General features: G+C 42.4%; 1 protein-coding gene across 1 annotated transcript in view; it reads left to right on the top strand.

The window, feature by feature from the left end:
* The window catches only part of CD81 (CD81 molecule), an 85,123-nt gene extending 69,550 nt beyond the window's left edge, over nucleotides 1-15,573 (top strand). The window contains exons 5-8 of the mRNA XM_056851240.1: nucleotides 7,186-7,293; nucleotides 11,029-11,124; nucleotides 13,954-14,043; nucleotides 15,169-15,573. Of these exons, the coding sequence (XP_056707218.1) occupies nucleotides 7,186-7,293; nucleotides 11,029-11,124; nucleotides 13,954-14,043; nucleotides 15,169-15,228 (354 nt within the window). The 3' untranslated portion in view covers nucleotides 15,229-15,573. The remainder of the gene's footprint in view (nucleotides 1-7,185; nucleotides 7,294-11,028; nucleotides 11,125-13,953; nucleotides 14,044-15,168) is intronic.
* Nucleotides 15,574-16,722: the final 1,149 nt, after the last annotated feature.

Below are 16,722 nucleotides of genomic sequence, written 5' to 3'. Positions count from 1 at the left end.
GCGCCAATGAATTGAAAAGATAGGACCATAGGCTCTGGCAAAAGAAATGTAAGTCAATAATTAGACATGTGTGACGGACAAGGTGTTAATCTTCAGTAGAAGCTGAGAGACCAGTGGGCAGAGCCAAAAAGCTGACATTGAGCTCTAACAGAAAGACAGGATTCTAAGATTGGTAACCTGCATGAGAAGAAGCTGTGAACAACTCTGTGAACCTAAGGGTTCAGTTTGGCCTAAACTGTGGAAGAAACTGGAGAATTCTCCATGCTTCTGAATTCTCTAGGAAAGAGAGGTTTTTTAAACTCTACCTTTCCTGATAGCTTAGCAGCAGAGTCTGGTAAAGGAACATCTGTTGGGAAATCTAAGAACTGAACTTAATTATTGAACTGAAGCTGTCAACTGTATCCAAGAAGTGTGATTTTGAACCATCTAAGCCAGTGGTTCTCAACCATTTTTTTCCTCCATTTCCCCCCCTTTCACCATTGTTCAGAATATAATTCCCCCCTTCCCAAGACAGTCTAACTCAAAAAAACAGACTACAATTTTACGGATTGTACATAATCGACAGGACATCACACTTTGCTGAATAGTGGTCCAAATCCCTCCCCCGGAACCCTAAAATTCCCCCCCCCTTGTTGAGAACCCCTGATCTAAGTAATCTGTCCATCTCTGAAGAGAATCTTGTAAATATATATCTATCTGGTTTTGGTGTTTTCCCTCTAATAGTTTTCCCTCAAAATCCATCTTTTGAATACTGTTTAATAAATTTCCCTGTTAACTTTAAGAAGACTCTAGTGTTATATTTCTTATCTGAGGTAAAATAAGGGGGGACTGGCGAAGGAGAAAAATAATCTCCACATAACACCCTCTGGCTAGCAAGAAGTAATTGATCCCTCTCTCTCTCCCTCAGAATAAAAACTGATTACTGGGAGATAGTATTAGGAAGGAGGGGGTCGTCCTAACATGAAAAAAGAGAATTTGAGAAGCAGGTTGCTAAAAGCATCAAGACAAAGAGTAAACATTTCTTTAAATATATCCTGAGCAGGAAACTAGCCTGAGAAACAGTTGGGCCTTTGAATGACCAAGGGATAAAGGGATTGCTAAAGGAAGATGGGGAGATGGCAGAGAAGCTCAATGAATTTTTTGCTTCTGTGTTCACTGTGGAAAGCGTGGAGCATGTACACGTGCCACAGCCACTATTTTTTGAGTATGGGACTCTGAAGAACTGAGTCAAATTGAGGTGACGAGAGATGAAGTTCTAGACCAGATGGGGAAAGTCTCCAGGTCCCGATGGCATACACCCAAGAGTTCTTAGGGAACTCACATGTGAGATAGTTGATCTACTAACTTGTATGTGTAACCTTTCAAATGTTACACCACTTTTTAAAACTGGGTCTAGGGGTAATGAGGAAATTACAGACCAGTCAGCCTTAACGTCTGTCCCAGGCAAATTAGTTGAGACTGTAATCAAAGACAGAATTATTAGGCCCATAGAGGAACAAAGCGTGTTGAGGGAAAATCAGCATGGATTCTGCAAAGGGAAGTCCTCCCTCACCAATCTTTTGGAGATCTTTGAAAAAATGAACAAGCATGAAGACAACAGTGACCCAGTATATGCTTGGACTTTCGAAAGGCTTTTGACAAGGTACCTCACCAAAGACTCCTGAGTAAATTTAGCAGTCATGGGATAAGAAGACGGGTTCTCCTATGGATTAAAAATCGGTTAACTGACAAGAAGTAAAGAGTAAGAATAAATGGACAGTTCTCACAATGGATGGAAGTAAGCACTGGAGTTCCACAGGATCATTATTGCTGAGACTGAGAGGGGAAAAGGTCTTGGGGTCATAGTAGATAGCTCAATGAATGTGTCAACCCAATGTGCTGCAGTGGTGAAAAAGTGTTACAGATTATTAGGAAAGGGATTGAAAATAAAACAGCTGATATTATAATACCCCTGTATAGATCTATGGTGCAGCCTCATTAGGAATACTGTGTACAGTTCTGGTCACCGTATCTCAAAAAGAACATTGCAGAGCTGAAGAAAGTACAGAAGAGAGCAGAAGATTAGGAGGTTGGAGCAGCTTCCCTATGAAGAAAGCCTGAAGAGTCTGGGACTTTTCAGTTTAGAAAAGGGACAAATAAGGGGGGGACATGAAGGCTTCCTCACCCCCGTGGCAGGGCTCCCACCTACTGCCATGGCCGAAGGAGTAGCCTTTCCCCGTTTCGGCGTCTTGCCCTGCAGCCACAAAACAGCCACGGCTAAGTCCATGGCCGCGATTTCTTACATACGGCGAGAGTCCATTTTAAGGACTCTGTTCACACCAAACTGCAGCTTTGACAACACTCAGCCAGCGAACAACAGGCGCGTAACATTGCTTCATAATTTTAACTCAGTAGCTGGAGGAAAGCAGAGTGGTGATACCTAGCAACCAATGAGAGGGAATGGTTCCTTTCCAAAGCTGCTTGCACTCTGTACTTTTCCCAAAAACTTGAATGCTGCATGATAGTATTGTTGCCTGAAGGTACATCAGTTCATTTTTTCCATCCCCTGTTGGAATCTGAGTAAACCAGGTTGTAAATCTTTGACAATAGGTCTGTTCCCAAATCATAGAAGATAGAAAAGGTGAATATCTGTATCCATGGACTTCTGTCATACTTCCTTGATTGTCTGTACATGAAGAACAAAAGATTTTTATTTGCCTTTGTGGGTGAACAACATGGGAACTAAATGCTATTTCCTTGGGAGTGTTAACATAGGATGCAAGATATGGGAATTTGTGCAGTGAACTAATGTATAGGTTTGAAAAGGTGGAAATAATAGGGGGGTAGAAAATCCTGCAGTATGATGCTGCTTCTGTTGCCTTATTATACAATAGCTTACCTCGTGGTCTTAATGGTGATAAATAGCGAGAAAGGAATAAATAGGAGGAGGTATTATAGCAATGCATGGCTAAAAATATAGGACACTTAGTTTATTTTAGATAATAGTCATTTTTAAAAGAGACCAACAATGCGATGGTGGATTCTCCTTGACAGACTGTATGTAATGTATTCCAAAGCATGCTTTAGATACAAGCCTGTTACACTGACGACTGCAGCAAAGTGTATGAGAGGCTGCCTTTGAAGACTATATGGAAACTTCAGCTGGTTCAGAACCGGCAGTCATATTGTTAGCTGGGACTCACCAGTCTGAACATCTTTTGTTAGTGGGGATAGAGGAGTCAGGTGGAGTGCCCGCGTTTCAGAGGCAGATGCCTAAGTCCATCCAGGCTGCAGCCAGACATAGGACATCCTCTGTGGGGGCAGTGCCCAGCCTAGGGAGTACTTTCCATAGACAGTCTCTTAGCGCTGACCTTACTGTCTTTTGTGTGTGTTAAGTGCCGTCAAGTCGTTTCCGACTCATGGCGATCCTATGAATCAATGTCCTCCAAAGTGTCCTATCCTTAACAGCCTTGCTCAGATCTTGCAAATTGAGGGCCGTGGCTTCCTTTATAGAATCAATCCATCTCTTTTCCTGCTGCCTTCAACTTTTCCTAGCATGATTGTCTTTTCCAGTGACTCTTCTCTTCTCATAATATGTCCAAAGTACAACCGCCTCAGTTTAGTCATTTTAGCTTCTAGGGTCGGTTCAAGCTTGATTTGATCTAAAACCCAATGATTTGTTTTTTTGGCGGTCCAGGGTATCTGTAACACTGTCCTCCAACACCACATTTCAAAGGAATCTACTTTCCTATTGTCTTTTAGCCATCTACTGTCTTTTAGCCATCCAAAAAGGGCACTGGCCCTATATATATATATATATATGCAACATATTTATATACGGAGCCCCTGTGCATGGAGGGGAAGCAAAAACGAATGCACTGGCCCACCCCCCTGCTATATGTGTTTGTCTCACACTGGCCCACAGTGCCCTACGTGCGTACAAAAGCGTACACATGTAGGCTTCATCCTTGTGATCACGAGCACTTTTAAAAATATTCTTAACTGCAAGGATGGAGCCTTAGCATGTACAGTTTGCGTACACTTAGGCACTGTACCCACATGAAGTAAGTACATACCCTAACCCTCTACAGGCATCGGCCCTTTGCATGGATATGTCACGTGTGCCGATCTGGTGCTCTTTTTCTACACTTTTTGCTTGCTTTCTTATGTCTGCCACATTCCAGCTGCCCCTCCACCTTACACTCAAAACCAATTATACCTGTTTAGCGAGGCCCAACATGATAAATGTGAATTCAGTGGGATGATACTGACTTATTTCTCAGATTTTCATTCATCTTGCCATTGGGAGGTACCATTTCCGGCAGCTCTGCTTGAAGAGAAAGAAGTAGCTAAGCATGAGTACCACGCTGCCCTGGTGTATGAGAATAATAATCTCACAGCTCTGTATCAAGTGGTCATTAGCACCAGTGTCATCTGAGCCCCTGTGTATGCTGTAGACAGTGAGAAAATTCTATTGCCGGTGTTTTATTCACTAGTCAGTTCCAGAGGCAATGAAGAAATGGAATAGGGGATCTGTGTTTATAGTCCTTAACAGTCTTCCCCCAGGGACAATTATCCCCTAATAAAAAAGCTTCCCGTCTGAAACCTGACATGCTGTTTTTCAGCTTCCCAAGGGTAGCTTACGCCGGAAGAAGAAGTACACATTCCCCTCTGCATACTAGCAAGCTGCTGGCCCAGACTTCAAATTGATCTTTTGGGGAAGAGCGGGACACAGAATTAAGGCAATAGGATATATTTCCCTCAAGATTTTTAATCAATAACCAAATTGCTCCTCAGCAGCCTGCTTGATTATAGTAGGATTCTTTTGGTGTTGTGGAGTACAGTGTTCATTATGCTTTATTTACCCAGAGTGGCATCGTGGTTAAAGAGTCAGACTAGAATTTGGGAAACCCAAGTTTGAATCCCCACTTTGCCGTGGAAACTTGCTGGGTGACCTTGGGCCAGTCACACACTCTCAGCCCTGACCTACCTCACACAGCTGTTGTGAAGATAAAATAAGAGGACAGGAGAACGATGTAAGCTGCTTTGGGTCTCCATTGGGGAGAAAAGTGGGGTATGACTCAAGTAAATAAATAAAAGTAAATAAATAGGATCATGTGCACATACACACATTGTCATTGATGAAATTAATCTTGGCAAAAGATGAAAGAAGAAAGCAAAAATGTAGAATGGTTTTTATATTTTCAACTAGTTTCAAGATTTTAAAAGGACATCAGTACAACAAGAGGTGCAGTAAGAGGATTGACAGAATTTGAAAACATATTTAACATAGCAAAAAGAACACTTAATAGGATGAATTTAGAAGCTATTACTTCAGTTTGACCCAGAAACAAGTTAAAACACACATGATTAGATGGATGCAAAATTTTGAGGAAGAACTCTCTCTCCACCAATAGGAAACCTTATGGATGAAAGATATAAAATTTACAACAAGTCAAACGCTAAGAGAAAATGTGTACAAAATGTTTTATCGATGGTATATTACCCCAAAGGATATTGAGAAAATAGATAAGAATTATGTTGGAAATGCACAGAGTTGGATGGTGTGTGTGTGTGTGTGTGTGTGTGTGTGTGTGTGTGTGTGTGTGTTAAGTGCCATCAAGTCTCTTCCGACTCATGGCGACCCTATGAATTGATGTCCTCCAAAGTGTACTATCCTTAACAGCCTTGCTCAGATCTTGCAAATTGAGGGCTGTGGCTTCCTTTACTGAGTCAATCCATCTCTTGTTGGGTCTTCCTCTTTTCCTGCTGCCTTCAACTTTTCCTAGCATGATTGTCTTTTCCAGTGACTCTTGTCTTCTCATAATGTGTCCAAAGTACAACAACCTCAGTTTAGTCATTTTAGCTTCTAGGGTTAGTTCCGGCTTGATTTGATCTAAAACCCACTGATTTGTTTTTTGGGCAGTCCTGGGTATCCGCAATACTCTCCTCCAACACCACATTTCAAAGGAATCTACTTTCTTCTTATCGGTTAGATCAGTGGTTCCCAACCTTTTTTTGACCAGGGACCACTAGGACTTTTTTGTTCAGTGCAGGGACCCCAAGGTTCAAAATAAAAATTCAGAGCATTTGAAAATAAACTTTAATCATAACTGTTAGTTAAACATTAAACTTAGAATAATATTTGAATATATTTTTATAATAGAGAACTTTTAATTGAAAATATTAATTTATTATGGGTTTATAACTTTGTTCCGCGGACCTTAATTTAGTTCTCGCGGACCCCTGGGGGTCCATGGACCCCTGGTTGGGAACCAGTGGGTTAGATGGTACCTTCTATCTTATGTGGTAAACTTGCAAAAAGACAAAAAAGTATTGAAAAGAAATATACAGCGAAATCCAGAACATTTTGAAAACAAAATTTGCTATGGACACTGAAAGTATGGTACTGGGCATCTTAACTAAAAATCTTCCAAAAATGTTGGAAGAATTATTTAGATACATGATAATGGTGGCCAGAGTTATATTTGCAACAGAATGGAAAGCAGAAGATTGTCCACAGTGGGAAGACTGGGAAAGTAAAGTAGCAGAGTATGCAGTAATGGCGAAATTAACAAACTATGCAAATAATAGACCAACCACAAAATTTCAAGACAAATGGAAAGCATACTATTCTCATAAAATGGGGAGTGGAGGAGAAAGTAGCTGAATTGACATATATGTCATGTATCATTTTAATTTATTTGTTGTATTATACCAAAAGGTGTTTAAGAGAAAAATATTTGAATGAACAGCTGGTAGATGACAACTATATTTGGATTTATTTTCTAATATCCAGAAATTATTTTTAGAAATTTATGCTTAGATTTATTATAATGGTTGTCTCCACTCAATGCTTATCACCTTCTCACCATTTATTCTCTAATATTATTGTTATTAGCATTTACCGTTTATTATATTATATGTGTATCTTTTCTTTTGACGAAATTGGATTATGTTTCTATTTTCTCTTGTTTCTTCTTTTAATTAATGGAAATAAAAAAAATTAAAGACTTAAGTGCTTAAGATGGGAATCATGTGCACACGCAACACTCGTTGTCGTTAACATTTTCTCCAAATTAAGATTTACAAGACTGGTGTTTTATCAGCTTACTCTTAATTATAATATTGGAGAACACATTTGGGTATTCTAGTTTCATCATCACTGTGTCAGTTTCCTAAATCTGTTCCCCTCACCTGTTACAGGTTGCCAAAGATATCAAACATTTCTATAATGAGGCTTTGACCCAAGCACAAGGGGCAGGAGACAAAGCGCAGAAGGCGAAAACTGTTGTGAAAACCTTCCACGATACGGTAAGCTTTCTGGAGCCCTCGGTAGGAAATCTGCCGTAACGGAAATGTATCTTCCCAGCAACATATCTGCTTTGACTGATTATTCAAGAGGGGCCTCGAGTCTGCATAAAGTATGATACTGTACCTTGAGAATGTTCTTATTCTGCACTGTAAAAGTGAGCGTCCGAGAGGATTTTTCCCCATTAGCGCTCAAGAAGTGGTGGGGGTAGTACTTTGAGACCAGCGGGCAGGATGTAAAACAGATCATGGAAGCTGAGCGGAAATTGGAAATTGGAACATTCTTGGGCCAGATTTCCTATCCCCCAAAAAGTCTTCTCTGGAGAAGAAATGAGGTGAGTAGGGAAAAAGTGCGCAAGAGGAGGTCCAGTTTTACTTCTCATTGAACTGCACTGTTTAGTAGGGTGTCTTCCGCACAGGGATGGGATTTTATGGTTTCCCCACTGCTGTTCTGGCTGCAGATAAAGCTCAGCAGCAATGGGGCTTCCCCATGGCAGGTTTCCCCACAGTTTCCCTGCCCCAATCCCTCAGCAGCAGCCACCCATTTCCCTTGGGCTATTAGGGCTTTTGCAGTTGTTGGTTTTTTTAGTTGGAACTAGAATGTCATTGTGCCAATCTACCATTGTAACTATAGGTGCAGCAGGTTCTCTAAATTCCTAGATTTGTTTAAGTAAGCTTTCCCTTTCCCTTGCAAAGGTGTACTTTCCCCCTTCTATCTCTGTAAGAGAAGCGGCTAGAGACTTACTTTTTTTAAAATGAAAGCGGAGAATTCAGAGAACCTACTACACCTACCATTAAAATGGTATATTGATGTTCTACTGCTGATTTAAAAAATAATAATAAAGAAGTCCCGGAGGCTTGAGAAAAATCAGAGAAAAGACGGGGAGACCCTGAAGGTCCCACCTTCAGGTTATGTTCCTTTGCAGTGGCAGCACCTAGCCCAGCAACGGTGCTGTCTCAGCCAGCAGCCCGCTTGGACTCCTCCCGGCCTTGGTGGCTCGGCCTCCGCTCTGCTGCCCCCACCAGCAGTTTCGCCACTTCAGCAGCACCTCACTGAACCCCCCCCCCCAGCCTCTTCACTGCCCCACCACCTCAGCAGCTTGCCCAGCCGCTTTGCCTTTTCAGTAGGGTTGCCAGCCTCCAGGTACTGAAAATCAAACTGGGAAGCTGGTGTCCTTAAGTAGTTGATAAACAAACAGTGGACACTTATGGCAAAAAGCATGAAACTGCAATGCTTAACACTGCAAGTGCACACTCCCGGATTTACAAGGTAAGTGACAAGACAACCATGTGGTCGAGAAAAAGTCCAAGAATGCCAAGACAAGATAGGTTTCCGGTAAAGGGTCCTATTTTGCATAAGCTTTTTTGATTCTGGCAATCCCGCGATGCTAAGTCGTTGTTCCACAGAACCTATGTTCCGTAAGCAAGGCTTGTAGCTGGTCTGTACTAGCGGATGTCTTGCCACTTACCTTGTAAATCCGGGAGTGTGCACTTGTATTTTGTTGTGAATATTGTTCCTGTTCGTGTCTATGCTTATGCGCTTATATTATATTATATTTTCAGTGTTAAGCATTGCAGTTTGATGCTTTTTGCCATAAGTGTCCACTGTTTGTTTAGCATCCTCCAGGTACTAGCTGGAGATCTCCTGCTATTACAACTGCTCTCCAGCCGATAGAGATCAGTTCCCCTGGAGAAAATGGCCGCTTTGGCCATTGGCCTCTATGGCATTGAAGTCCCTCCCCTCCCCAAAAACCTCCCTCCTCAGGCTCCGCCCCAAAAACCTCCTGCTGGTGGCAAAGAGGGACCTGGCAGCCCTCCTTTTCGGTGGCTTGTCCGTCTGCTCGCCCATCTGCCCTGCACCGTCACTGCCACAGTGGTGGCAGCTCTCCTCCCCAGCAGCTTTGCTGCCTCGGTGGCATTGGCACCAGCTCACTCCCCCCTCCCAGCATGATCACCACCTTGACAGCAGCAACTCCTCTCCCACCCACCGCAACCAGGCCCAGAGCACCTCTCAGACTCCCAACACTGGTGTGGCTGGGCCCAGAGTGGCTGTTGGACTCCGCTACCACTGCGTCTGGGCCTGGAGCGGCTCCTGGATGCTGCCACTGCAGCTGGGCCTGGAGCGGATCTCAGACTCTGCAGCCACAGCTGGGCCTGGAGCAGCCCCAGGACTCCAATGCCGCCAAGCCTGCAGAACAATGGAGGGAAGTCCCCACCTTCCGCGTTGCTGCCTCACTGCCTTAGAGACTGCTGAGGAGAAACGGTGCTCCTAATGGCAGCCACTGTTGTGCACATATGCAGAGAGGTTCATTTGGGAGGGGTGGGGGGATTTAAAGACACCCTCCATCAATTTTGGGAAAGTTTTTAGATTTTTCTGCAAACCTGGGGGCGGGGGGGGGGTGCCCCAAGTTTGCATCAAAATCTTTCTTGCTGTCCAAGGGCTATTGGGCTGAGAACTGACTATATAACATACTACTACTCATCTTTAATAAACATATAACAATTTTATTAACAAAGAACAAAAATCCGATGTAATGCTAGAAATCCATGATCTGTTTTTTAAAAGGCAAATAGAAGCTTGCTGAGGGGTAGCTATTAGCATATGAATTGGAAGTACAAGGGGGAGAGGGTGTGTTAACCTCCTTCCTCTATTAGCTGTCAGTGGAAAAAAGACAGACACTCCATTTTTTCCCATCTTCCCCTCCCCCTTGATGGCTAATTGGAGCACAAGGGAAGGGGTCAATTTCAATTGGCAAAACTGAACAGAGGGGACAGAATACCCACACACACACACACACACACACACACACACACACACTCCCACTCTAGACCAGGTCTCTGCACAGTTTCTACTGGTACAATATTTTTAAAATGCTGAGCGAATCCCATCATGGTTTTTGCAGCATTTCAGCTGTTTAGACCCTAAATTACCACTACTGCATTCATGTCAGCTACATAGAGAGCCACGTCATGACAATTGTTGCAGAAAGTGCAGTGCATTTACAAAAAAGGAAGACACTGGATACCATAAGGGATCTACTTACTTAAAAACAAACTGCTAACAGCAAGAAGGGATCTATGACTGTTTAATCCTTCGGCGTAAACGGGACTCTACACAGTATCTGGAACGCCCGTCTCATCAACTGATCTCCTGTGGATTTCCTTATCTCCTTTGGACTTCACCCAACTGTTTGTGTTGGTGATCTCCAGTTGCTGATATCCTCCCATGGAATTTGATGCATCCTATTTGACTTTTCATTCATTTATTTCCATACCTCATGGTGGGATTGGGTTGTTGTTTCTTTGTATATTTAGGTGATTTATATTTTGTAGTACGTTATAGATTATTTATGCCTGTTATACTTATATATATTGTTATTTATTGGTGTATATAGTCGTTATCCTGTTACTAGTCAGAGCTTTATTACGGCCAATTGATCACTTCTTCCTGTTACTAAGCATACATTTTTAATCTGCTGGTCTTGGACCGTATTAAAGTTATTGATTGATTGATATTGATATATATATATATATATATATATATATATATATATATATATATATATATATATATATATATATATATATATATATTGATAAATTTCTTGATTCTGGTTTAGTTATTCATGTCAGAATCAGCATGTAGGAAGTTCTAGGTGGACTGTTGAAAGCATACAAGCTGAAATCTGTAGAACAAGGTATGTTAATGTCTCTGGTTTTTTTCCTCTCTGCTTACAGTTAGATTGCTGTGGCTCACATGCCTTGTCAGCTGCAGCTGATTACCTGACTGGTGAAAACCTGTGCCCGGAGAACAGCCTCACAAAGATGATTTCTGTAAGGAAACCTCTGTACTGCTTACCCCTTGTCTATGATGCATTGTTTTTTTCCTAGCCAGCAAGACTTCCGAGGATTTGGCATCTTCTGATTGTGTTTTTTATTGTATAAAGTAACTCTAATGAAGAACTTCTCTAAAAAAACAAAAATGTTTCTCTTTAGCATTCCCAGGCCCTCCAGGGAATACAGTTCAGACATAATATTTAAAGAGAAATTGCAGAGGGTTTTTGCCTGTGGTATGAATGCACTTTTGTCTCCTTTCTTCACAATTTGCATCAAGGATTTGAGGCCAGACTGATGGTAGGACATCCATAGCCTGATCTCCTTGGGGGACAGATAAGTTAAAAGCAGCTGTCGGGGGGTTGTACTCTCCTGCTCTTCTGGTCCTGCCCTTCTGTTTTCCTGATCCAACTCCCTCACCCCCACCCCCATTCCAAAACTGTTCTTTGCACTTCAGGGAAAGCTTACAGTTCAGCTGTCAGTCTCATCTCCCACATACTTCAGCAAGGCAGTTAGCGTCTATATTTTTGCATCGTGCTGCATGTAAACGAATATATTTATATGTTTATGGTTTTCCTTCCAAAGAGAGAGAGAGTAGAAGATAGTTCATTAGTGCTGGTAGAAAAAAAGGAGATGTCTCAGTGTGCTGTTAACTTGCAGAACTGGTTATTTTCAGAGCTGGAAAAATAATTTTACATTTATGCTGAATACAGTGAGTGATTTGGTCAAGACATCAATCTTCCACTTAATATCTTGACTGGATATAATTTTGTTGAAAAAGCACAAAATCTACCCAATCAGGAAAACTAATCCAGGGGGTTTAGCACAAGAAGAGCTAAACACCCATCCCCTTTTCGACAGTATCCTAGCTCTGATTTGATCTGAGGACCCCTGCAATAGCCATTATCTTGTTTTAGAACCCGTGTAGGACTGTGATTGCGAGTTTGACCCTGATCTGCCTCACGGGATTGTTGTAAAAATAAAATAAAAGAGGAAGAAAATCATATATGCTTCCCTGAGCTCCTGGAAGAAGAGTAGGATAGAAATGTATTTGAATATAATTTTTTTAAAAATCTGGGAGATTTAATCATGAATATCCCCCCGAGAGCCTTGCGCTCAGGGAACAACAGCTTACTGGTGGTCCCCGGCCCACGGAATGTGCAGCTGTTCTTGATAAGGGCCAGGGCCTTTTTGGCCCAGGCCCCGGCCTGGTGTAACAGTCTACCACAGGAGTGTCAAACGTAAGGCCCGTGGGCCGAATCTGGCCCCTTGGGAGCTCTTATCCGGCCCACGAGCCAGCTGAGGAAGCCACATATACACCCAATCCCAATCTGGGCTGGCAAGGCATGGCCCGGCCCAACCAAGTGACATTTATGTTATATCCGGCCCTCATAACAAATGAGCTCGAGACCCCTGGTCTACCAAGTAACATCAGGGCCCTATTGAACCTAAATGAGTTCCGCAGAGCCTGCAAAACAGAACCGATCCACCAGGTCTACATCTGAGGGCAGCCGCAAGCCTTCCCACTGTTATAAATTGCTGGCCTCCCCATCCTCCCCCGGCTGGTTTTGGGGTCCACTGGCTGGTCAGGACTGCCCAGCAGCTGAAATCAAGCCATCTTGTCTTGTAATATGTGGTTTGAATTTTAAGGCATGTTTTAATTTAGATTTTAATTGATGTTTTTATATTGTGTTGTGAGCCGCCCTGAGCCTGGCTTGCCAGGAATGAGGGCGGGATATAAATGTCAATAATAAATAAAATAAATAAATATCGTGTCTACCCTGGCCTCATATATATTTTATGCAGTAAAAGGGTTCAAGTTCAGAACTGGATTTGTACATTAGAGTTAGAACAAGGGAGGACCTGCACAGCTTTACTTGTTTATTTATTTTTCATATTTATAACCCGCCCTCCCCAGCAAGCCGGCTCAGGGCAGGTAAAATCAATTTAAAATCCAATAATCACACCGTTACGTAGTACTAACAGTAATCATAAAACCAACATTAAAATGTTTATAACTTAATAACCACAAATCAAAACCACTGATCAGAGATGGCGTCTAAATCCCCTTTTGCTGTAAGAGCCCCTGCAGGCGGCTGCCCCTACACCACACCATTTCATAAATATGAGGAAGAGAGGGGAGGGGAGGCCAGTATAGATGATATCCACGGCTGCCCTCAGGAAGAAGGGGGAAGGAAGCCCCTGCAAGCCACTAACGAAGCAGGAGTAATCTGATCGATGCTTCAGGGTCCATTTTTTTACTGCCTTCATTCATTATTCTGTCAGCTACTCTATACAAGTAGAGAATTGACAATAAGTTAGCCTGCTATCACGTAAGGTAGTCAGCAAATAACAACAGAAAGGCAAAATACCATATATATGCAAAAGAGTAGACGTTGTTGAAGAAATCCAAATAGTCAAAGTGTGATGCACTGACTATACAAAACATACAATGTACCATTGTACAAAGGTACAATGGTACACAAGAATATAATATGAATCAAGAGTCCAAGCAAAGAAGTCATATTCTAGACCAGGACATAGTATGAAGTTGGTCTTCCAAAGAAGCTACCAAGGCAATCAAGCGACCTGATGTGTAGCATACGTTCTTGGACATAAATTTCTGCATAAAAGTTCCCTTTACCTGTATCAAGAATGCAGTACAGGGATCCGGTAATCTTCCTGTTTCGATTTATGAATCTTCCTCAAGATACAACATGGTCTGCTTAGTAGCTAGTTCACATGTCGGTGTGAGAGAAGTTCTCTCAAAAAAAAGCAAGTGTGCTCATATAGGGTGTTGATCTGGTATGTGCATTTTGTTCACCTCAGGTGAAAGACTGTCACTCTAAAATTGATGAGCTGTTCTCTGGAAAGCTGTACCTAATTGGTATTGCTGCCATCGTGGTGGCCGTGATCATGGTAAGTTTCTGTATTTTGGGATGGGGACGGGGAGAATTTATAGCACAGTGAGCTGTGGGGCTCTCCCAGAAGCCTGTACCAATATCTCCACCCCATCTGTGAGTCTGTGGGGCTCACAGATGAGAGGCATCAGTACAGAAGTTGGAAGTGATTAAAAGTCTGCCCTGCTAAAGGCCAACTAGACATTCACTTCTCTAGGCAAGAGATACTTTCCTCAGCTGAGCTCCTGAGCAGCACAGGAGAAAAAAAAAGAAGCATCTGAGTGTGAATGTGCAGTGGCCTTGGGCAGCGGATATCCCTTGCCCCTCTGCCTACCCACAGAAGGAGAATGATCATTTTAAACTTCTGATATTTCTGGTTTTTTTAATTGGCTGGTACCCTGCTGAAGCGAGAATTTAGCAGAATTCTAGTTCCCTAGTGTTAATTTATTTCTTTGGCGAACATAGCCACCTTATATTTTCTTGACTACATCATTCAATGTGAGGAAAAACTAGAAGCTTGGTGGAATATTAAGCACCTGAAGAATTCCATCTAGAAGTGGTATATTTGGTATTTGTTGGGATTTTTTTATTATGTACTTACGCAAATGATTACGAAGTAGAAGAAGAAGAGTTAGTTTTTATATGCCAACTTTCTCTGCCATTTAAGGGTACAATCGCCTCCCTTTCCCCTCCCCACAACAGACACCCTGTGAGGTAGGTGGGGCTGAGAGAGCTCTAACAGAGCTGTGACTTGCCCAAGATCACCCAGCTGGCTTCGTGTGTAGGAGTGGGGAAACAAATCCAGATCACCAGATTAGCCTCCGCTGCTCATGTGGAGGAGTGGGGGAATCAAACCCAGTTCTCCAGATCAGACCCCACCGCTCCAAACCACCGCTCTTAACCACGACACCACATAAATAGATGCTGTTTAAAGTTGCAGTGGCTACCAGGTGAACCATCCATCTCTGACTGTTTATTCCCAGCCTTCTTTGCCTCCCATATTCTTGCAGGTTTAAATTGGAATGAGTGGATGGGTGATGGGGGCAGATGGGATGAGTGATGGGGGCAGATACTTTCCATGGAAATGCGGCGATAAGTCTTTGTGGGGATGCCCTGATATCCCTTTGTTCCCTCTTCCCTGCAGATCTTTGAAATGATCCTGAGCATGGTATTGTGCTGTGGCATCAGAAGCTCTGTCTATTGAGAAGTGGAAGGGCAGGGGCAAAGCAACGGTGCCGAAGGGACCCCAAAGTGCCACTGTTTGAGCAGGAGATGCTTCCAATGAAAGACAAAGAAAATTATGTATATAAATATTTCAGATATTACCATACAGTACTTATCATTCTTACTTGGAAGTCTTTTCTTAAATGTGTGTGTGTGGGGGGGAGTTTTCTGTGTGTTTGTGGTGGAGTTAGTTTCACATCAGTTTGTGTTGTTGGAAAGCTGCCACACCAGTAGTTCCAGACCTTCTATCAAAGATGGCCGTTCTCTTCCCCCTTCCTTTTGCCAGTGTTCCCATACTGCCAGCAAGGAACTAGAGGGTGCCATTCACAGGTTTCAGCTTCTTGGAACCTCTTGTGTCTTTATTCCTCCCAGTAGTGGTGTGTTTTTGTTTTTTTGAGGGGGTCGGCCCCAAATATGTTTGATGCAGTAAAAGGGTTCAAGGTCAGAACTGGTTTTGTTACATTAGAATTAGGACAAGCGAGGATCTGCTCGGCTTTTCAGGGAGATGGAGGAAGGAAGCTCCTCCAAGCCCCTAGAGAAGCGCAAGTGATCTGTCGATGCTTCAAGGTCCATTTTTGACTGCATTCGCTCACATCATTCAGTCAGCTGCTGTCGACAAGTGGCCTGGCTGAGCGAGTGGTGCCAGCGTTTCCTTTCCCACCATTTCCTGCCTTGGTTACAAGCTATGCTTGGTCTATTTCTGTAAGTCTGTGGGAGTTCAACAGTTCCTTGATGCAAGGCGCTCTTTCCAGTCTTGATGTTTTGTTACGAAACATGCAGCTTGCCAGTGTTCCTATCCCTAAATGATGAGTGGAGAGACTAATTTAATAAATGCATTAGTCATGATCAGTGCAATCCTCAGAACTCTTTGTTGGCAGTAAGCCCCATTGAATATACTTGTGGAGGATTCTGATCCAGTTGAAGTCATTGGGCTTCAAAGTGTATCTCTGTTTAGGATCGGCGCTGTTAGTTGTCTAGGGTCCCCTAAATATACCTGAAGACCAAATTGCAGTTCTTAAAATATGTTCCTATCCAGAGATGCCTTTTTTCATAACTTTTGGGTTTAGTTCCTAATCTGATCTCTTTTTTTTTTCCTTTTAAATTGTTCTGAAGATTTAGAGAGAGAGAAATTAACAGGTCTGATACTGGAATATTAAAGCTTTCTGTATGCACTCCTAAAGCTAAACTCCAGTGTATGCTTACAAAATCAGTTCTGAAATACAAGTACTGTCTGATGTCATTTACTTGGTAACTATGTAGTATTCTAATGATGCCAAAAAATATTGAGGAAATCAGTTAAATAGTTATAATGGCTGGAAAATTATTCATTAAATATGCATTTTTTAAGGAGACACTATTCTTTTGCTTTTTTAAAACAAAATATTGGGGCAATAGAGCTGGATAATGGGCAGTCACATATATAGGGGTATGCAACTATATACCGAATTGGGAAGATGTCCTCCAAGCACCAGAA

The sequence above is a fragment of the Euleptes europaea genome, chromosome 6, assembly GCF_029931775.1.
Source record: "Euleptes europaea isolate rEulEur1 chromosome 6, rEulEur1.hap1, whole genome shotgun sequence".
In the NCBI taxonomy this organism is placed as follows: Eukaryota; Metazoa; Chordata; class Lepidosauria; order Squamata; family Sphaerodactylidae; genus Euleptes; species Euleptes europaea.
Note: the sequence above shows the minus strand (reverse complement) of the source record. Positions and strands in the feature narration are given on the sequence as shown.